General features: G+C 47.7%; 2 protein-coding genes across 2 annotated transcripts; both read right to left on the bottom strand.

Annotated features, from left to right (window-relative positions):
• Window positions 1–1,706: 1,706 nt before the first annotated feature.
• Window positions 1,707–3,108, bottom strand: LOC114935596 (uncharacterized). Its single transcript, XM_029308468.2, has 4 exons — window positions 2,636–3,108; window positions 2,364–2,480; window positions 1,973–2,265; window positions 1,707–1,896 (listed from the first exon to the last, which is right to left on the bottom strand). The coding sequence occupies exons 1-4, from the start codon at window positions 3,015–3,017 to the stop codon at window positions 1,798–1,800; spliced, it is 891 nt and encodes a 296-aa protein (XP_029164301.1). The 5' UTR covers window positions 3,018–3,108; the 3' UTR covers window positions 1,707–1,797.
• A 2,489-nt stretch (window positions 3,109–5,597) lies between these two features.
• On the bottom strand, window positions 5,598–6,146 carry LOC146723263 (uncharacterized). Its single transcript, XM_085482710.1, has one exon. The coding sequence runs from the start codon at window positions 6,144–6,146 to the stop codon at window positions 5,598–5,600; it is 549 nt and encodes a 182-aa protein (XP_085338836.1).
• Between the last annotated feature and the right edge of the window lie 13,129 nt (window positions 6,147–19,275).

Here is a 19,275-nt window from a genome sequence, read left to right as displayed (position 1 = left end):
AAGTGGTTACAAATTAATAATTCTATATCAATACCACTAACAATGGAAGGTATAAGATATCAAAGAATGTGGCAATTAGAGAGAAGTTCCGATTTTTGGAAAAGAATTGTGAATATTCATTATATTCCAAAAGAATGGTTGGAAAGTTTTCGCATGACAAAATTCAGCTTTTCTGAATTATGTAATAAACTCAGAAATGAATTAGAACCAAAACCACAATATCTGAAACTTAGAGAATCTTTATCTGTTGAAAAACAAATAGCTGTGGCTTTATATAAATTAGCTAGCACTGCAGAATATAGAGTTATTGGCAATACAATGGGTATCCATAAATCAACTGTTAAAAAGTGTGTATATAAAGTAGTTAAAGCTATTAATCAAATTATGCTTCAAAATTATATATACATGCCTCATGAAAAGGAGGCTAAATTTATAGCTCAAAATTTTGAAGAGAAATGTGGTATTCCACAAATTATTGGCAGCATTGATGGGACTCACATTGAAATTATTCCACCAAGTGAAGGATGTAAAGATTTTGTTAATAGAAAAGGATGGCCTTCATATAATGTTTTAGCAGTAGTCGATCATAATGGAAGGTAATATTTTTTTCTTATATTTATCTTAACTTTTTTTGTCTTATTCATTGTTTCAATTGCTTTTATAGGTTTAGAAATATTGTGGCAAAACATCCGGGAAGTTGTCATGATGCTGCTGTTTTAAAAGATAGTACTCTTTATAAGAATTCTAATACAATAATACCTAAGGTAATATATGGGACGAGAGATTTTATATATATAATTTTACAAATAGAAAATAAAAAAACTCATATAATACTTTATATCATTATATAATATTACAATTTTATGTTTTTTAGGAAACTCAAAATATTAATGGAATGGAAATACCCTTTATAATAGTTGGAGATTTTGCTTATCCGTTATTGCCATGGCTTTTAAAAGGATATTCTGGTTCATTATCAGCAGAGCAAGAATCTTTCAATGTATATTTAAATTCTGCTCGAGTGTCTGTCGAAATGGCTTTTGGCAGATTAAAAGCAAGATGGAGAATTTTGCATCAAATTAACTGTGACTACATATTTGCGCCAGAAATAATTGTAGCTTGTTGTATATTGCATAATTTTGTTGAAAGCAAAAAAGAAAGATTCTATTCTGAATGGTTACAAGAAGCTGAACAATTACAACTCTTAACACCGCAACCAACATGTGCAACTAATTATCAAAGAGATTCAGTACAAGGTACAGAGTTGCGAAATCATTTGAAAGAATATTTATCACAGAATTTTCCATTGAGAAAAGCATTAATACGACCATAAGAACTGTTTATTATTTAGTGTAGAATTGTGAACCCTATACAATTGCATATTACATTTTTGTAACATTATTATTATTACATTTTTGTAACATTATTATTATTTATAAAATTAAAAAATTAAATAAATTTCGTTTATATTGCTTTATTTCTCTACAGAATTCTCTAAGGTATGATTTATAAATTAATTTGCTTATAAAAATATATATATCACAATATTACTTTTTATCAGTCTTAATAAACTATACGTATATAAAAATAAACATATTCCTTACAGCCAAACAAATTTTTTAAAACTATAAGTAAATAATCATATTTTGGCGAGTTACATTATAAAATTTGTATCTTTACAAAATATCAAAAGAAAAGAGCTTATACTATATTGCAGTCATCGAAAAATAAAAAAAAATAACTTCTACTTTGATGAAAAGTAATATGTAATACGGTGTATCGATACACCGTATTACATTATGTTTCTGGTAAATTTTCTTTACCAATAGTTTCAGTTGTTTTGATAGTTTCAGTGATTTTCTTCAAAATGTTCCCTGAAGGATCTGCTTGTGCCATCTAAAATCGTAAAAAATGTCTCATTCCTCTTTGTATAAAAATGTCTATTAATTAGTAAATATTATTTAAAACTTACAGGAATTAGTTTTAAGGGTGTATAATTATGTGTTAATGTAACTGGCATTTGTGGTTTTAGAGAATTAATACTCTGTGAGAAGGTTCGCATAAGAATATTCATTTGTTCTCGTTGAAACTTTCGTTCTTTTTCCATTTCTTGTTTTTCCCAATCTCGTTGTTTTTTCATTTCTTCTTGAATGAATATCTTTTGCATTTTTTCTTGTCGTTCCAACATTGTATTTAACATTAACTTCTGTGATTCTAACCACTTATCTGTATAATTTTCTAAAGTTGCCTTATAACTTTTTCTTCCTGTATAATAAAAGTATAAATTATTAATAAATAATAAAATTTATTTATTTCTTCAACTATACTATACTAAACTAAAAATGATATTTTATAGTTTTTACCGTTACATTGTCGTCTTTTCTTCTTAGGCATTTCATTAGTGTCTCCTTCTTTTTCTTCTTCCACTATATTGCAGTTATTAATTGCTTCGTTATCAATATCTCCAGTCTCGCTGTCTTCTACAAAATGTATAGATTTTTATGTTTTATTAAAAGATTCAAGTATGAGTGAGTTTCTTTTTCTAATTTCATTTAATATCAATTTTTTAATTAAACAAAAGTTTTTTTTTTAGAAAAAACATTCTTAAATATTAATAATATTTTTGCAAACTTACCATTAACTATAGAAGCTGTATCATTAACTGTAGAAGCTGTATCAATTCCGGAATTGCTTGAACTGGCTTCTGCAGTTGGTCTACAACCATATAATAATTCTAACTCATTATAAAAGGCACAACGTGATGTTGCAGCTCCACTGACATTATTGTCTCTTCGACATTTAAAATATGCAAGCTTCAAATTTTTTAATTTTAATTTTATTTGGTCTGCTGTTTTCCCATAACTACTCTTTTCTATTTCTGGTTCAAGCATTTTAAATATTTCAACGTGTTTATGTTTCCTTCCATCCATGATGGCTAAAATTTGTTTTTCTATACACAATTCCAGAAAACATCTTGTTTCTTGTTCTGACCAATTTGGACCTTTTTTACACGACATAATTTTTTAAGAATTAGATTAAGAGAATTAGATTAAAGCAGCGAGTCGATATTTTACTACCAACATACAAAGATTTTCAGTATTGGCAACGATTTTTGAAACGCAGCCTTAATATTCTAGCGTTTACAGCGGTATGTTTGTATTTAATATGCGTACTATTTTGGTACGATACGCCATCACGAAACGTATCGTACCAGCTTAATACGTTATAGTTTACACCATCGTACTAAGCTATTTTGGTACGAATATAGTACTTGATACGCGTACCAAGTGTTCGGTGTAAACAAGGCCTCTATCTACTTCTCTCTCAACTATAGATCAAACATCCTATAGACCCGCGACTCACTATCAAATTTTGAGAAGTTACCTTAAGTACCGTTTTCAGTAATATCGTGGCGCATTCACATGCGCCTGGCGCTCAACTTTACCGCGAGTTAGTACTGAAGTACAAGTAATTAACTCTTTTGTTACCGATCTTTGACGTTTTGCTATCAGAATTATTAGAATATTTAAATTGAACGCTCCCCTGTCCGAACTTGGCGTTTTGGAGCAGGAAAAGACGTTGCAATATAAACAAAGAACGTCAAAAGTATAAGCGTCCAAAACTAGAGTAGCAATATTGACTGCAATGTCTTTTAAAAATATTCATAAAGTGTACGTAACCCGTAAAACATCTATCGCATAGTAAAATTGAACGTATATCCATAGCTATTTCTCGATTACAAGTTTGATAATTAACGGGGAACAATTGTCTGTACACGATCCCGTGATTATCTACCGATGTATAACCTTCAGGTTTTGTGCGATCGTAACATTCAATGCAAATTTTGTCATCTTTTCTTCCGACTTGATATCCTGCAATGCGTATACATTTTACTTGATATAAATCAGGAAAAGTTCTTAACAAAAGGTGAGGTTTATACTTAAATTTTTTAATTAAACACATTATATGGTTAGAAGTAACTTAGTAACGCGTATGTAAGAATTATCTGCTATCTTAAGCAAGAGTTTTGAAACTAAAAATAGAATAAGATAATAATATGGAATTATTCATGATAATGAAAAGGTTCGTGGTAATAAAAAAATAGTTAATAAAAAAAATAGAAAGCAATATATATATGTATAAAAAAAAAGAAAATATCAGGTAGGCAACAGCTTTTAGGTGCTGGTATAAAGGAAGGCTGCTGATAAAAAAAAGTCTGTTGTCCACTTTCAAATGGGTTCGGCCCTTAGAGCAGCTGCTGGATACAGGAGATGAAATTTTGTTAAAGCAGATAACTGCCTTAGGGTTCGGTGTGTTACGTCTCGTTCGCAGTCGCGGCGTGTTATTCGCGAGTGTATGGTTCGCGTTGCACGTACTCGAACTATTGCGCGAGACAACGTCGTATTACGGAAATTTTTCCGGGGATACCCACGACGAAGGGTTTTCCGACAAAGGTTGCACAATGCGGAGGGAGGGGGGAGAATGTATTACCCTTAAGGTAGCAATTACGACATGGAGCCTATCTGTAATTCTACAGTTATGATTGTGGTCCCGTCTTCTATCCTCGCTGGGACGCTATCTGGGTTACGCGAGTAGTCTTCGTATATAGACTCGCAAAGTTCGCATAGATCACCCGCTCGTGAGAGGGTGAGGCGGTTGCTACAAGTTCCGCAAACTATCCCAACTAGTAATCCACCTATGGTTAGGCTATGTTTCCGGATCCGTGTCCAGAACAATTTAGAAGTTCGAGGTAACGCGGCGAAGCATGAAAGGCAAAGAGCGGCTTTAGTTTCAAAATGAATGTACCCGATACCGACTTGACAGTAATACGGAGGTTCGAGAGGTATTAAGAGATTAACCCCTGGAAGAGGGATTATACCTCTAAAGGAAATTGGGCACATCTATACCTTTTTTTTTTTTTTTTTTTTTTTTTACGACTGGAATGTGTATACACATACCCGCCGCCTCGGGGGAGGCTTTGGGTTATGCGGGGATGGGAGAGGGCTGAGGGCCCAACTCCCGACCCGCTAAACCAGTCGGTGGTCCTCCTGGCGCTACTCGGAAACCCCGGGAATCGCTTTCGCAAGCAACCGGGGTTTCCGAAGCGCCGTGACGCACCCCTTTCGGGTGCGCCCCTCCCGTTTGGCGGGCAAGCCCGCCAGGCGGAGAGGAGTGGGGACCACCACCACTCCTCTCCCCTCCGTGGAGAGTCGCGTGCAATGAACTCGAAGGGCCCCCGCCCTTTGAGCTCTGCGGCTCTCCTGTCTCGGGTGTTGGCGCCTCTTCCGCCTCCGAAGGGGGTTAGGATCCGGCGCCAGACACCCGGGACCTCTCCCGGGAGACTCCCTCCTTGGAGGCAGTCTCCCTCAGCGGAAGGGAGGGGACGCTTGAGCCCACCCTAAGGGTGGGATCGCGTCCCCTCCGTTCCGCCTCTCCCGTTGGTGTTTCTCCTTCGGGGACCGGGCTTCCTCCTTCCCCAGAATGGGTTGGGATTCGGCCTTGGTCCCCGAAGGAGCCCTCCTTCTCACCTCTATCGAGCGGGATCGGGGAGAGAGAGCAAGTTCCCTCTCCCCTATCCCGCCCCCTCCTCGATCTCCTCAATCTCTCGCCGCCTGGGCGGCAAACCTTCTCCCTCGTAGGCCGACCCTCTTGCGCCGCATTGGGGGCGCATCAGGGTCGGCCTCTCTCTCTCTTTCGGCCGCCTCCTTCCGCGTGAGGACGTCCTCACAGAAAGAGGCGACCGCCTCCCATTTAAGTGGGCTTTCCAGCATGGCCTTGACCATGCTGGGAAGCCCAAGGTCCCCCCCGATGACGTTGGTCAGGGCACGGCGCTGGTCTGCCCAAGCTGGGCAATGTTCGACCGTGTGTTGCGCCGTGTCCCTGACCTCCGTACAGTGGTGGCATCTCCGCGATGGCTCCCTCCGCGCCTTGTCGTGCAGGTACTCTCCGAAGCACCCGTGCCCGGTGAGCACCTGCACGACTCTATATGAGAGTCTGGGCTTTCTCGACAGCCACTCCCGAAGTACTGGCTGGATGGCCTGGACGGCCCGCAGTCCGGCTCTTGGTCGGAGGAGAGCCTCCGACCATTTCTCCACCGCCTGGTGTTTAGTCAGACGGCGGGCCGCCTCCATCGCCTTCGGTGTCATGATGCGACCCCGCCGGCGGAGGTCATCCTTTCGATCGTACATTTGTTTGTACGCCCCCGCCAGCAGGTCCCAGGGAATGGACCCTGACACCGCCAAAGCCGCTTCCAATGGGAGCGTCCGGTATCCGCGGACGAGCCTGATGGCTAGCTTCCGCTGTAAACTCAGCAGAAGCTTCTGACTTTGCGCCCTCAGGCCTGCCCGCCCACACTGGCGCTCCGTAGAGCGCCATGGATCCGACCGCTCCCATGTAGAGGCGGCGTATCTTTTCCTTGGGCCCCCCGATGTTGGGCAGCAAGCAGCCAATCGAGTTGACTGCCGCCCTTACTCGGGGGGCAAGGCGACGGAAAATGTTCCACCCAGCCCCAGCGACTGTCGAGGGTGAGCCCCAAGTATTTAATATGGGGCTTCACCTCCACCCGAACTCCCTCTATCCTCGATGTAGGACTGAGGTGGCCCCCCCCTAGGACCGTTAAAGTGAATACACTCGGTCTTCTGGAGGGCCACGCTCAGTCCCAAGGCGCGGATCTTGCCTATAACAAGCTCGACGCCCACTGCCGATAAGCGTCGAGCTTCCCCCCAATCCTTCCCTCGGGCAAGCACCAGTGTGTCGTCGGCATAACACACAAGGTGCACGCCCGGGAGAAGTGCGCCCCGCAGAACCCAGTCATACCCGATGTTCCACAGGAGCGGTCCCAGGACCGACCCCTTGTGGAACCTCCCTATTAATTTTCTTCTTGTGCGGCACTTGGTACCGCCCCGTGTACGAGATCCACCTGTCCTTAAGGTAGTCCCCGATCACCTCCTGTAAGTAGCGAGGCACCCCGTGGTATTGGAGTGCCTCGCGTATATGTCTCCAAGGCAGCGTGTTGAACGCGTTCGAGATGTCCAAGCTCGTCGCGATCAACACACCGCCCCCCCCCCCACAACTTCATCCGAGAGGGCTTTGACATGCTTAATAGCATCGTCGATCTGCCCTCTCGGAATCCGTATTGACATTCGGAGAGATCGGGTCCCACCCCGGACAGGTGTTCTCTGAGGCGGGCAGCTATCACTCTTTCGAAAAGCTTGCCCGCCTCATCCAACAAGCAAATGGGGCGGTACGCCGCAGGGGATTCTGCGGGGCGCCCCTCCTTTCGTAGAAGGACCAATTTCGCGTCCTTCCATATGGACGGAAATTGGCCCTTCTTGAGGCAGCTGTCAAACAGCTGCCTCATTCTCCCCCCAAGGACGTTGAGGGCCAAAACCCAGGCCTTCCCGGGAATTCCGTCCGGCCCCGGGGCGGTGTTCTTCGCCCGGAGCCGCCCAATTGCTCGGACGAGCTTTCTACCTGTGACCCCGAGGTCCTCGCTCCAATCATTTTGGATCGTAGGACCCCGGGGTCTGTCACCACCCTCTTCCTCCGCTTCATCTGGGGGGAAGAGGGTGGTGATTACCTCCTCTAATAATACCGGTGGGAGACCCTCTGTGGTGGGAGGCCCCCCGGACTGCAGTTTCTTCCTTACAATCCGGTATAGCCTCCCCCACGGATCCTTGTTGAGGGTCTCCAGGAGCTCGTCCCAGGCCCGGGATTTGGCCTCCCTGATGGCCCGCTGGAGGGTTTTCTTTGCCGACTTGTAGTCCTCCAGCAGCTCGGCCGCCTCTTCGTTGGTATGACGCCTGCGCCTAAGACGGGTGTACCGGTGTCTCGTCCGGATGCAAACGGCTCGCATCCACGCGATTTCCTGAGACCACCAGTACACCCCCCTCCTCTTGTTGTTGGCCTGGCTCCTCGGCATGGCAGCGTCACAAATCTCTGCCATTGCCGAACGGAACCAGGCCGCCTCCTCATTAGGATCGCAGGCGTCAAGCGTGGGACTATCCTCCCACGCTTTTGCCACGGCGGCCGCCATCAGGGCGTCCTTGTCCATGCGCCTAAGCGCCCATCTGGGGGGTGAGGGTATACCTCTCCCCCCCTCCTGGGGGGGTGGCTGGCGTCCATCCGGAGGGGTCGGAGATTTGCATTCTAATGTATCTATGATCAGATAGACTCTCCGACCCCACCATGACTCGCCAGCCATTCACCATGCGCGCGGCTCGAGGGGATCCCCAAGTGACGTCAATCACGGATCCCCCGTTGTGCCGCACGCATGTGAACTCGGACCCTCTGTTTAACACCAGAAGGTCCAGTTGAGCCCCCCATTCCTCCAGGACCACGCCCCTCGCATTGGTCACGGGGGAACCCCACGCGTCAGATTTCGCGTTAAGGTCCCCCATGACCAGAACTCTCCCCGGAAGGTGGCGGCGCACTTCGGCCGTCAACCTATCCAGGTAGGTCTCAAACTGGGCGCGGTCCCTGTTTGGAGAGAAGTACACCCCCCCCACAACAATTTCCCCCCACTTAACGAAAATATAGCCCTCGCCTTTTCCTACTAGGGAAAAGGGGGAGGGCTCCCCTCTCAGATTTCCCAATTATGGTGACAGAGCCCTGATCGTCTCCTGCCCAGTTGTCTCTTTGCAGGACACGATAGGGCTTCCGTCACCACTGCCAGATCAATATTCCACTCCGCCAGGTGTTGCATAAGCAGGTCTTGTGCCCTGGCGGAGTGGTTTAAATTGGCCTCGAGGAGGAGAGCATTCATGTTGAAGATGATTTGCTCTCCCCCTCGAGACCACCTCTCTTGACTTTTGCTCCTGTCGGAGCTGGCTTCTTCGGCATCTTCCTGCCTCCCTCGTTGCTCTTCGCCGCTGGTCCCTTGCTTGCCTCGCGCTCCTCCTTTCTTCGCCGATGTGGCATACTGGCAAGCCTTGCCCCCGTATCTGTGGTCTGGTTTATGACCGTGATCCTTGCAATACGGGCAGCAAGGCTTCTCCACACACTCGCCTGCCTTGTGGCCACCTTGCCCGCAGCGATAGCAGAGTCCGCTGCGGTCTATTTGGGACTTACAAGTGGCGCGTGTGTGGCCGACTCCCATGCATTTGAAGCATTGGAGCGGGCGTGCTTCCAGTGCTTCGATCTTGACGGCCGTCCACCCGATGACTAGCTGTCCCGACTTTATAATTTTGCTGGCCGCGGCGGAGGGCACCTGTATCCAGCAGGTGCCCAATCCATCGCGGGAAGACCTAGTTATTTTGCCCAGCCTGATGTCGTCGGCTGGGCATCCTCCTTTGTCTGCCACCGATGCCCTTATATCCTCCGAAGTCGTGGAGTCTTCGAGACATGAGACCCTCATGTCCGTCTTTTTAGTGGGGATCGATACCCTGATCCCCTTTGGCTCCAGTACTTTTTTAAGGGCATCGGCTAGCTTCCTGGCCCTTGCCGCGCTGTCTTCTCCGGGCACCTCATAAATGATCCTTCCTGTGGCCGCCCTCTTGGTCTTTAGGGCCGGAATATCGAAATCCTTGATCTGGATCTGCTTTTGAATTCCGGCCATTGCTTCGCCCAGGGATCTCTTCGACGACTCCCCCTTCTCATTGGTCGTCTCCATTTCCTCCCCACTCTGGGACGGCATACTAATCAAGATTGCCGCTCTCTTGTGGAGACGAATGTTGACTTTGGGTCTTTGACCCTTCTCCTTATCGCTTGGTTTGGCGTTACTCCTGTTGGCCCCGGTTGTCTTCCTGCCTTCTGTGGCAGTCTTCTTGGGGGCAGGAGCAGAGGAAGAAGGGGCAGATTTCTTTCCCTCCTTTTTGGCTGGTTGAGGCTGAGTGTTGTCGGTGTTCTTCTTCTTCTTCTTCTTGCCTCTGGCCTCAACCACCTTCCAATCAATGGTCTCCTTTTTGGAGACCGTTAGGGTCCTCAGGTCCGCGCTGTCCTCCTCTACCGAGATGACCTTTGGTCTTGGCCTTGGCGCTGGCTTCTGGACCCTGCCTGCTTTATTCGCCAAGGAGGAGGACGAGGATGGAGAAGGAGCAATGGTGGGAGTGGGGGTGGGGATCTGGGTGTTAGGTTCCCGTGTTCTTGTCTCTCTTCTCCCCCCCGTCCCCTCTCTTGGCTTGTTTGCTGTGGCCGCCGCGTACGTTTTCCGGGGTCTTTCGTCGGATTTACGCGCGTTCTTATCGGCGGCCTTTCCCAGCGGAGGTCTTAGGCTTTTCTCCGGTGGCAGCCTCTCCTCAAGTACCGCCATCCTGGCGTTGATCATGTCGCCCATCTGTTTTACGAGCGAGGCCTCCATGTCACCCATCCTCCTCTCCAGCGCCTGTTGTGCAGATTCTTGGGGCATTTGGTTGCTGTTTGTCCCTCTTGTTATTTGGCGGTTGTAGGTTGGGACTGTCTTGTCTGCTGCTGGCGCTGCTGGAGTTGGAGCTTCGTTTCTCCTATCTATGGAGAACTCCATCCTCAGGGTTTTAATTTCCTCTCGGAAGCCCTGTACGGTGCGCTTCATAGAGGCGATCCCCACTTTGAGTTGGCGGTTTTCTTCCGCCAACTTCCTATTTTCATCATTTTCCGTGCGTCTGCCCAGCTCTTTGGCGGCGGCGGAGATCACCTCGGCTATTTCCTTTAGGGCCTTTCGAGAGGTGTCCTTATACCCCTTGGTGAAGCCGGCAATCTTTACCAATGTCTGCACAGATTTGTCGACCTCACCAAGTATCTCGGTGGCGGTGAGGTCCGGGATCTCTCTCCTCTCCTCCTCCGTCACCTCTCCCTCCTCAACAGTGACTCCTAATAGAGTCTTCGTGGCGCGGGTATTGGCTTTATCCGCCCATTCCTCCTGGGGCTCTCTATCCGCTTGGAGGTATTCCTCCTCAGCCTGTCTTCGAGCCTTCTCTCTCTTGGCCTTAGCGAGGCCGGCGTATTGGCCCTTACCGGGCAAGATCGGCCTTCCTCTCTTCCTCTTCTCTCCCCTGGTCACAAAGACTGGACCTCTCCTCCTTCTCTCCTCTTCTCTCCTTTCCTTCCTTTCCTTCCTCTTCTCGTCCTTGTCGTCCAGTCCCTCGATGTCCACGTCCGCGTCCGTGTTCCTGTCACTGTTGTTGTCCGAGTCTGTGTCCATTTCGGAAGAGAAGGAGGAGACGACAAAGGGGGTCACTCTCAATCGTTTCCCTTTTTGGTCCGTGCCTTTCCAGTCCTTCTCCTTCTTCTGTTTTCCTGTCTCGGCCGTCTCGGCCGTTTGGACTGACTCTACTATCTGTAGATCGTCGTCTATCGGGAGCGGGGTAGCTTGCGCAACGGCCTTCATTTCCTCGCTCGGTCCCTCTTTTGCCCCTTCGGCGTCAATCTTTGGGAGCAGCACAATGGCTGTCTTGCACGTTGATTCGCCGGTCTTAGGCGCCTCGTTGGATCTCTGGTTTTATCAAAGTCCATATTCTCGGTATCACTTGCCGAGTCTGCCTCCCTTTCCCTAGTTAGGGCAACTGCCTCCCTCCTCGTCCTCTCTGTGTTTTTTGTACTACGAGTCTTAGCCATTTAATTGATCCCACTCTCCCGTCACGGCTCCTGTCCCCCAGGGTATACCCCCACCGACCAAGGGGTGCCCCGAAACGTGACCGGCCACACCCCAAGGCCGGGCCCCAAGTTCCCAAGGGGAAGGGGACGTACGTCATTGGCCGGGGGGATACCGCACCCCGGCCCGACCCCGAGCCCCTTACACACCCACGTGGGATTTGACGCCCACGTGGGCTTTCAGGGGTCCCACGCCTCCGACTGCGCGGGCACCGTGACGGGCGGCGCCACCCGGGGGGCCCCACGGACGCTTTGGACAGGGTCGCCGCTCCCCGGCCCTGCCCTACACGCCGTGGCGACCAGCATTATGTGGGCGCCCCTCTCTGAAGGCTTTCAGAGAGGGGCAGGCGCCCCTCCGGTCGGCCGGTTCGGAAGAGGAAACGGTCCCGACCGACCGGAGATATCTACTCTCGCCCCAGGCCCCGCCTCGGAAACGTCCGAGCGGCCCTGGGGCAGGGCGGCCGCAGCACCCGCCGGGCTATGCCCCTTGGGTAACCCCTCCGGGCAAAGCCCCTTGGGTAACTGCGGCGCGCCTTCCCCGCTGACTCAGCCCCGCCTCGGAATACGTCCGAGCGGCCTGAGTGGGCCTACCTCAGGGGAAACCCTGAGGCACCTCCCTGCCACCGGTAAACCGCCCCGCGAGGCGGGCCCCGGTGGCCGATCAGCATGGACCCCTCCGGGCAAAGCCCCTTGGGACAACCCTCCGGGCAAAGCCCCTCGGGTGACCATGCTGACCCCTTCGCCGGCGTGACCCCCTCCGGGCAAAACCCCTCGGGAAACCCTCCGGGCAAAGCCCCTCGGGTAGTCACGCGCGGCACCTCCGTTGCGGCCCCCGCCGATCCCACCCCCTGGTGAAAACCCTCAAGCAGGCCCCCCCCCTTGCGGAGGGGAGGGAAAAACCCCGGGCGGCGAGAGCCGCCGGCCCGACATACTTGTCAAGACCAGAGCATGACGGGAAGGAAAGCGCCGAAGCGCCGTGCAATCCCTTCTCCTAACGGTGTCATGCCACCGGGCGTTTGAATTCCGGGTCGCCATCCCTTACCACATACGAGCCGAAGCTCTAACGGGAAAGTGGGCCCCGTGGGCACATCTATACCTGCCACGTTAGTTGTATTTCAAAAGATCGTGCGTCGTTCGCTCGTAGATGGTTGATGAGACCGGACGTTGTCGAGAAGTCGGTAAATGTCGGTAAAATGAGTCGATGTGGCGTCGATACAACGTCGGCAACTGTCGGTAACGAACGTCGGTAGAGACCGTCGGTAAGTTGTCGGTAATCGTTGGTAACGAACGTCGGTAAGACGTCGGTAAATTGTCGGTAACCGTTGGTAACGAACGTCGGTAAGACGTCGGTAAAGTGTCGGTAACCGTTGGTAACGAACGTCGGTAAGACGTCGGAAAAGACCGTCGGTAGGTGGTTGGTAACCGTTGGTAACGAACGAGAGTACTCTTGACTCAATTATTGTTTGTTAAATAATTATTATGTTGCATAAATGCGCGACGTTGTCTCCTTTAAGAGAGGCTGCAGCGCACGTGCTGTTCAACCCTACTTTTATTGCCTGACCCTTTTTTTATGGCTTCCGCGGTGAACGCTCGGAAAAAGGAAAAATGCGTCGTGGATTTTTTTCGAATATTTTTCCACGTGGCGATGGCGTCTCTTATTTTATTTAACACGCGCGATTTTTCAAGTCAATATGAATTTCACTTACCTTTAGCAGTATTTTCCTGATGGAGTCGGCTCGTATTTGAAGATAACGCGTGCGACGAGGGTCGTTCTCTGGGATGTTGAGTGGTGGCATGCGGCGTGGTCCGAAGGTTATGGTCACCGGGTTCCACGGCACGAGCTCGTCGTTGTTAATATTGTTTTTAGCGTGAAAAAGCTTTTCGTATTCAGGGTCGGCCTGATATTCTACACCAAGAAACTGGGAAAATTGTTCAGTGACAGACTCCCGATAAATTCGATTCAGCTTGCGAAGCTGGTTTTTCCTTCCCGCGCGTCGCGTCTTAGGCATGTCGCATTTGAATCAGAAACATTCTCTAACAATTGCTTTGATAAGAAAGAACAATGTGCGGCGGACCTCACCATTGGTTCCTTATTTTTGGCGTATGAAAAAGAATGTTACCTTGGCAGTGATGAGCGGTTGTCCGCTCCAAACACAGCTCGAGTTAATTCTGGATTCGGAATGCAATGTCGTGGAGTTGATTTGATTATTATCGCGTTATACTGTAAAAATGGATTTTGTGGATATATATATTGAACACTTGTTTTCCGAAAACACACTGGTTTATTATATAATAGTACAAGGTATTATTTGGAATAGAATTTTGAAGTTAGAACTTAGAGTTAGAGTTAAGACTTAAAGTTAGAATTTAGAGTTAGAGTTAGATTTTTAGAGTACGAATTTGGACTAGATTTAGAGTTAGGTTTAGGAGTGCGAGTGCACTGCTTGGCGTCGCGGAAAGAACTGCCGAAATTCGGGACTGCTCTGAGGTCCTTCGTTTCGGCGGCTCGGGCCTGCGGTGGCCTGGAGAGGGGGAACTCTCCGGAGTAAGGGCTCTCACCGTGGTGGGATATCCCTAGGCGCTACGAAGCGCCACGCTTAGTCTCTAGGCGGAGTTAAGCGTCATGGCCGGCTTTGGCGCGTTTTTCAAATGATGTTTGATAGTTTTAGGATTTATTCCTTATAAATGGAAAAAAATTTACATACCCGGACATAGTAATAAAGCCGGACGTGATACCTCCCCCTTTAGAAGAAAATGTTGGACCATGTTCCAACGTTTTCCGAGCTTAGTAGTAGAAATTACAAAGTATAATTTTGTTAACTTATCACTGAGTCTATACTCCTTCGTTGAGGAGATTGCGCAGTTCTTTGTAGTCTATAGGCACTTCACTTTGAACTTTTTCTGTCGGGGGTGCAAAAACTTCGGTCGTCGAAGGGGGATTTAGGGGTGTTAGCTCTCGTCCGTTGTCCTGGTTCTCGTCCGCTGGTTTTCCGAGGTGCAGTAGAACGTTTGTTACTGAGGTCCAAACGGCTCCCAGGAGGTGCAAACTCCATCCATATACGGAATGGAGTGCGTAGCCATGTATCAGTGTGTCGATAATTAGTTTGGCGACACGGACGATGACGAATATTCCGAGGACTCCAGCACTTGCTGATCCGAAACTTACGAATCCTTTCCACAAGCGGGCTCCCGTATTTTCTGCTAGCTGGTCGAGGGTTTTTTTGTCCAACAGATTTAGCATGGAGAGGCTTCCCGCGAGGATTTCTTGTCCCTTTGCTCCTCTAGCAATTGTATTGAGCATAGAGGGTTTCTTCATGGGAAACATAATGTGATCGCGGAGACGATCAAGGTCTTCGCTGGTATAGATGCCGCTGGAAACGAGTGAATCTGGACTGACGTATCTCCATTGTGGTTTGGTTAGTGGTTGAATCATCGGCGACGCCATTGATTCCACTGGCTTCGGAGTTAAACGATACCAGATGTATTTGATACATCGCTGGAAGTAATTCGTGGCAATCCCTGGGTGTTCCTGTTTTGGTAAGTATCCTTGATCTTGGCAACAGGAAGAGGGATTTGTTTTGGTGGGTGACGGGGAGTTCGTTGTAACATCTTTCAGCTTGCCGTACTCGGCACTCCACCGGTACGCATTTGATCAATTGGAGGACTTCGCCTGCCGTAATGGCGGTGTAGCCTGGTGCCTTCATGATTCGATGCGCCATTTCGTCCGAGGCGATGCTGGCGAGAGAGAGAGCGTTTTGTAGAATTTGTCTCCCTAAAGCACATTTTTGCTCCATTATGTCTTGATACAATTGTGTCAATTGTGTTTTCAAGTGTTTTTCTACGTAAATGAATTTGGAATTTACGTAGGAAAATATATCGAGGTTATCGATCGGGACTCTGGAGTGGCCCTTAAACGTGTGTCCAGGTTGAGTCTCGAATATGCAGAGTTTGGGATGTTCCGTCCTCAAAATTCTGTAGCCGCACACGTTTATTTCCGTGGTTCGTGCTAAAGCAAAGGTGGTTTCTTGCGTGGTGACTGTGTAGATAGTCGGTGATTTCCTCTGTGTGGGCTTAGATGAGAGGCGGTGTGCTAGGCCTTGGTAGAGAACGTCGTAGCGATTGAAGTGGCAGTTATCGCTGGGTAGCGCCGTCCAATATGTGGTTGAGCCATCTGCGTCGTTGCATTCTCCTTCAGCTACGGGACATCGAGCACCGGAGGGTAATATTACTTCATTGGTGCTATGTCTGACGGGGAGCTCGAGTCTTCGGGTGGTAAATTTTTATAGATGCTTGAACGACCACGTTATCCCAAGTGCCAAACGGGTCGCTAAACTGAGTTCCGAAGCATGTTCCGTCGGTTCTGGTGGTTCCTGCGAGGGTCAAGCTACGGTGGTTGATGGTGTTAACCTTGATGTCCGTGATGAGGCCGTTGTTTCCCAGGAATATAGTTCCGGTGTTGTATAATTTTTTGCAGGTTTCTGTCGATACTTCGCGGATGTATTCGCGCCTTTTATTGTGCACCAAGGATACATGTGAGTGCATCCCACAGTAGTAGATGGTTTGATCGATTTCAACTTTACATTGGAGTCCGATGGTGTGGTCGAATTCGCTCAGTTGTAACAGTTGTATATATACTTCTTCTTTGTCCGCTTCAATGTTATCTAGGTTACATTCTCCGATATCCGTGAGAGATAGTGAAGTAATGTTTAGACCATGCCCTCCGCAGTCATAACCTATTAGTCCGTTAGAGGTTATGGCTAACAGCGAGACTGCTATAAGGATACTTGCGTAGGTCTTCATTCTACTGAGGTTCGTCGATTACTGGCCGGTCCTCCGCCGATGCATCCAAGATATAGTCGTCTGGCCCGGAGTGGGGGTCTTCCTCGATAGGGGTTTGATGTGGGGAAGCTTTTAGCTTGTCCTCGTGTACAATTTTTGTCTTATTTCTACTTACGGCTAACTTAACGTTACGATTACCTAAAAGACTAATAATTTTATAGGGACCGGTGTACTGATTGCTTAATTTGCCTTTATTTGGTTCTTTTAATAAGTACACGTAGTCTCCTGCTCGAAACTGTTGGGCGTTAACTCGGCGGTCGTAGTAGACCTTTGACCTTTGTTTAGCGGCTATTAAGTTTTTGCGGGCGACGGCTTGGGCGTCACTCAGTTTATTAAAAAGGTTTGTGAGATAACTAGCGTAACTCTCGTCCGTGACGTCGGCGACATCGGAGTAGTTGGAAGGCAGCTTGGCTATCCTCCCAAAGACTAATTCATGGGGGGTATATCGCGTCCCTTCGTGTACGCTAGTATTATAAGAGAATGACGCTAGTTTTAAGTATTTGTCCCAATCATTGTTTCTATCTACGTATTGCTTTAAGTATTCCCACAAGACATGGTGGGAGCGCTTTATTGAGCCATTGGATTGCGGCCGGTAAGCCGTCGTTTTGAAGTGCTTAATTTTAAACCTTTTCGCTATGTTACGCATAAGGCTATTTAGAAAATGCGATCCCTGATCTGTTAGAATAGCTTTTGGCGCTCCGAAGACGCATATTAGTTCATCGGTGAACGCGTCAGCTACGTCGATCGCGTTAGCGTGTTGCAGAGGGATTGCTAAGGAATATTTTGTTAAAAGGTCTTGTATGGTAAGTATATATTTGTTATTAGTCCGTGTGACGGGTAACGGTCCCATAATGTCCATCGAGATTTTATCGAAGGCTGTGCCAGGAGTGTCCGTTAGAACCATGGGTTGTCTGGTCTTTACGCGGACTAATTTTTTCAATTGACAAGGGCGACAGTTTTTTATAAAAATTTGAATGTCGTTTTTTATACCGTTCCATTGGTAGCGTTTTTTTATACGTTGGTATGGTTTTGTAATGCCTTTATGGCCACCGATCGCTGAATTATGATTTTCGGCGATAATGTTTTTTCTCTCGGCTTTTTGGGGAATAGATATTTCGTTATTACAAATGAATATTTTTACATTAATTTCGCTTAGAATGCGCGTTAGTAAAGAGTGTACCGCGTTCCAGGGGACGTTGTCGATATCGCCACTGGCTAATGAGATAGAAGACAGTTCCAATTCTCTGATGACATCCAACAGCGATTGTAACGATTCTTTTAGTATCTCTTTTTCGGTAATTCCCGATTCGCGTTCTTTGACGACTAACGATATAATTTGGCGATTTCCGTCGCGGTTTACCTTTGCCCTGGCTAGAGCTGCTCCTCTAATCATGGGCAAAGATTTGTTCTCTTGGAGCATGCGAGCTCCAAGGTCGATCGGTATGCCTTGTTGTGTGACGAAAACGACTAGGTTATCCTTACGCATGACGAAATTATTTGGGATCGATATAACTTGCGGTCCGATTTTAGTTCTTTGCACGAATCGATTATTTATATTATCGAAAATAGGGGTGTCGTCGCTACAATCGGAACTGTTGTCGCTCTCGGTCTCGCTTATTTCGTCGTTGTTAATATCGGTTTCGTTAGAAGATCGCGTGTTTGGTGGGTCGTCTGTATCGTCGCTTTCCGTTTGCTGCGACGATTTTCCGATTTGTTGCGGCGTTTCGACGGATCGCCTTCTTTTTGAGTTAAATAGCGATTCCTCGAAACTGGAGAGTTCTCGAGTTTGTTCAAGAGGTAGGATTTGCTTTACCACGTTTAGGTTAGCAGGTTGGGTTGGGTTTCGGGAAAGTGCATCGGCGTTATCGTTAATTTTTCCCGGCTTATATACTACGCTATATTCGTATTCCGCAAGTTTTAGGCGCCATCGGATGAGCCGTGAGATGGGGTTCGTTACGGAATGCACCCACACCAGCGGTTTATGATCCGTAACTAGTGTAAACTTTCGTCCATATATATAAGGACGGAAGTAATTGACGCAGTAGACGATAGCTAGTAGTTCCTTTTCGATTGTCGAATAATTTTTTTCTGCGCTATTCAAAAGGCGAGATGTATAAGTAATGGGTAGGTCTTTGCCGATTTCCCCCTGGCTCAAGACTCCTCCGATAGCGTAACCGGAAGCGTCTGTTGTGACGACGAAAGGTCGCGTGAAATCGGGGAATTGGAAAATGGGCTTAGAGCATAATGCGTCGCGGAGTTTCGTAAAACTCTTTTCTTGGTCGTTTTCCCAAATAAATGCTTTGTCTTTTTTTAGCAAGTCCGTAAGAGGCCGTGCAATTTTAGAAAAATCCGGGATAAATCTACGATAGTATCCAGCGAGGCCAAGGAATTGTTTAATATTTTTCGCGTTGCGGGGCCTGGGGAATTCTTTTACCGCGATTACTTTAGATGGGTCTGGTTTTACCCCATCGCTGCTAATTATATGGCCCAAATATCCGACTTCCTTGCGCAGAAATTCGCATTTGTCTGGTTGGAGCTTCAAATTAGCCTTGCGTAATCTCTCGGCTAGTTTGTTGAACTTGATTTCGTGCTCCCGGAGTGAGCTCGCGTACAGTACGATATCGTCGAGGTAGACGAAAAGTTCGATTCCTTGTAGTCCGCATAGAACCTGATCCATGAGTCGTTGGAACGTCGCTGGGGCGTTTTTTAAACCGAACGGCATTCGCTTGAACTCGTAATGTCCATGCGGTGTCGAGAATGCAGTTTTTTGCGCGTGCAACTCGTGCATCGGTATTTGGTGGAATCTGGACGCGAGGTCAAATACACTGAAGTATTTTGCGCTGCCTAGCTGATCGAGAATTTCTGTTATGT

The sequence above is a fragment of the Nylanderia fulva genome, unplaced genomic scaffold (genome assembly GCF_048542155.1).
Source record: "Nylanderia fulva isolate GAGA-0341 unplaced genomic scaffold, ASM4854215v1 Scaffold212, whole genome shotgun sequence".
Taxonomy (NCBI): Eukaryota; Metazoa; Arthropoda; class Insecta; order Hymenoptera; family Formicidae; genus Nylanderia; species Nylanderia fulva.
This window is presented reverse-complemented; position numbering and strand designations above follow the sequence as displayed.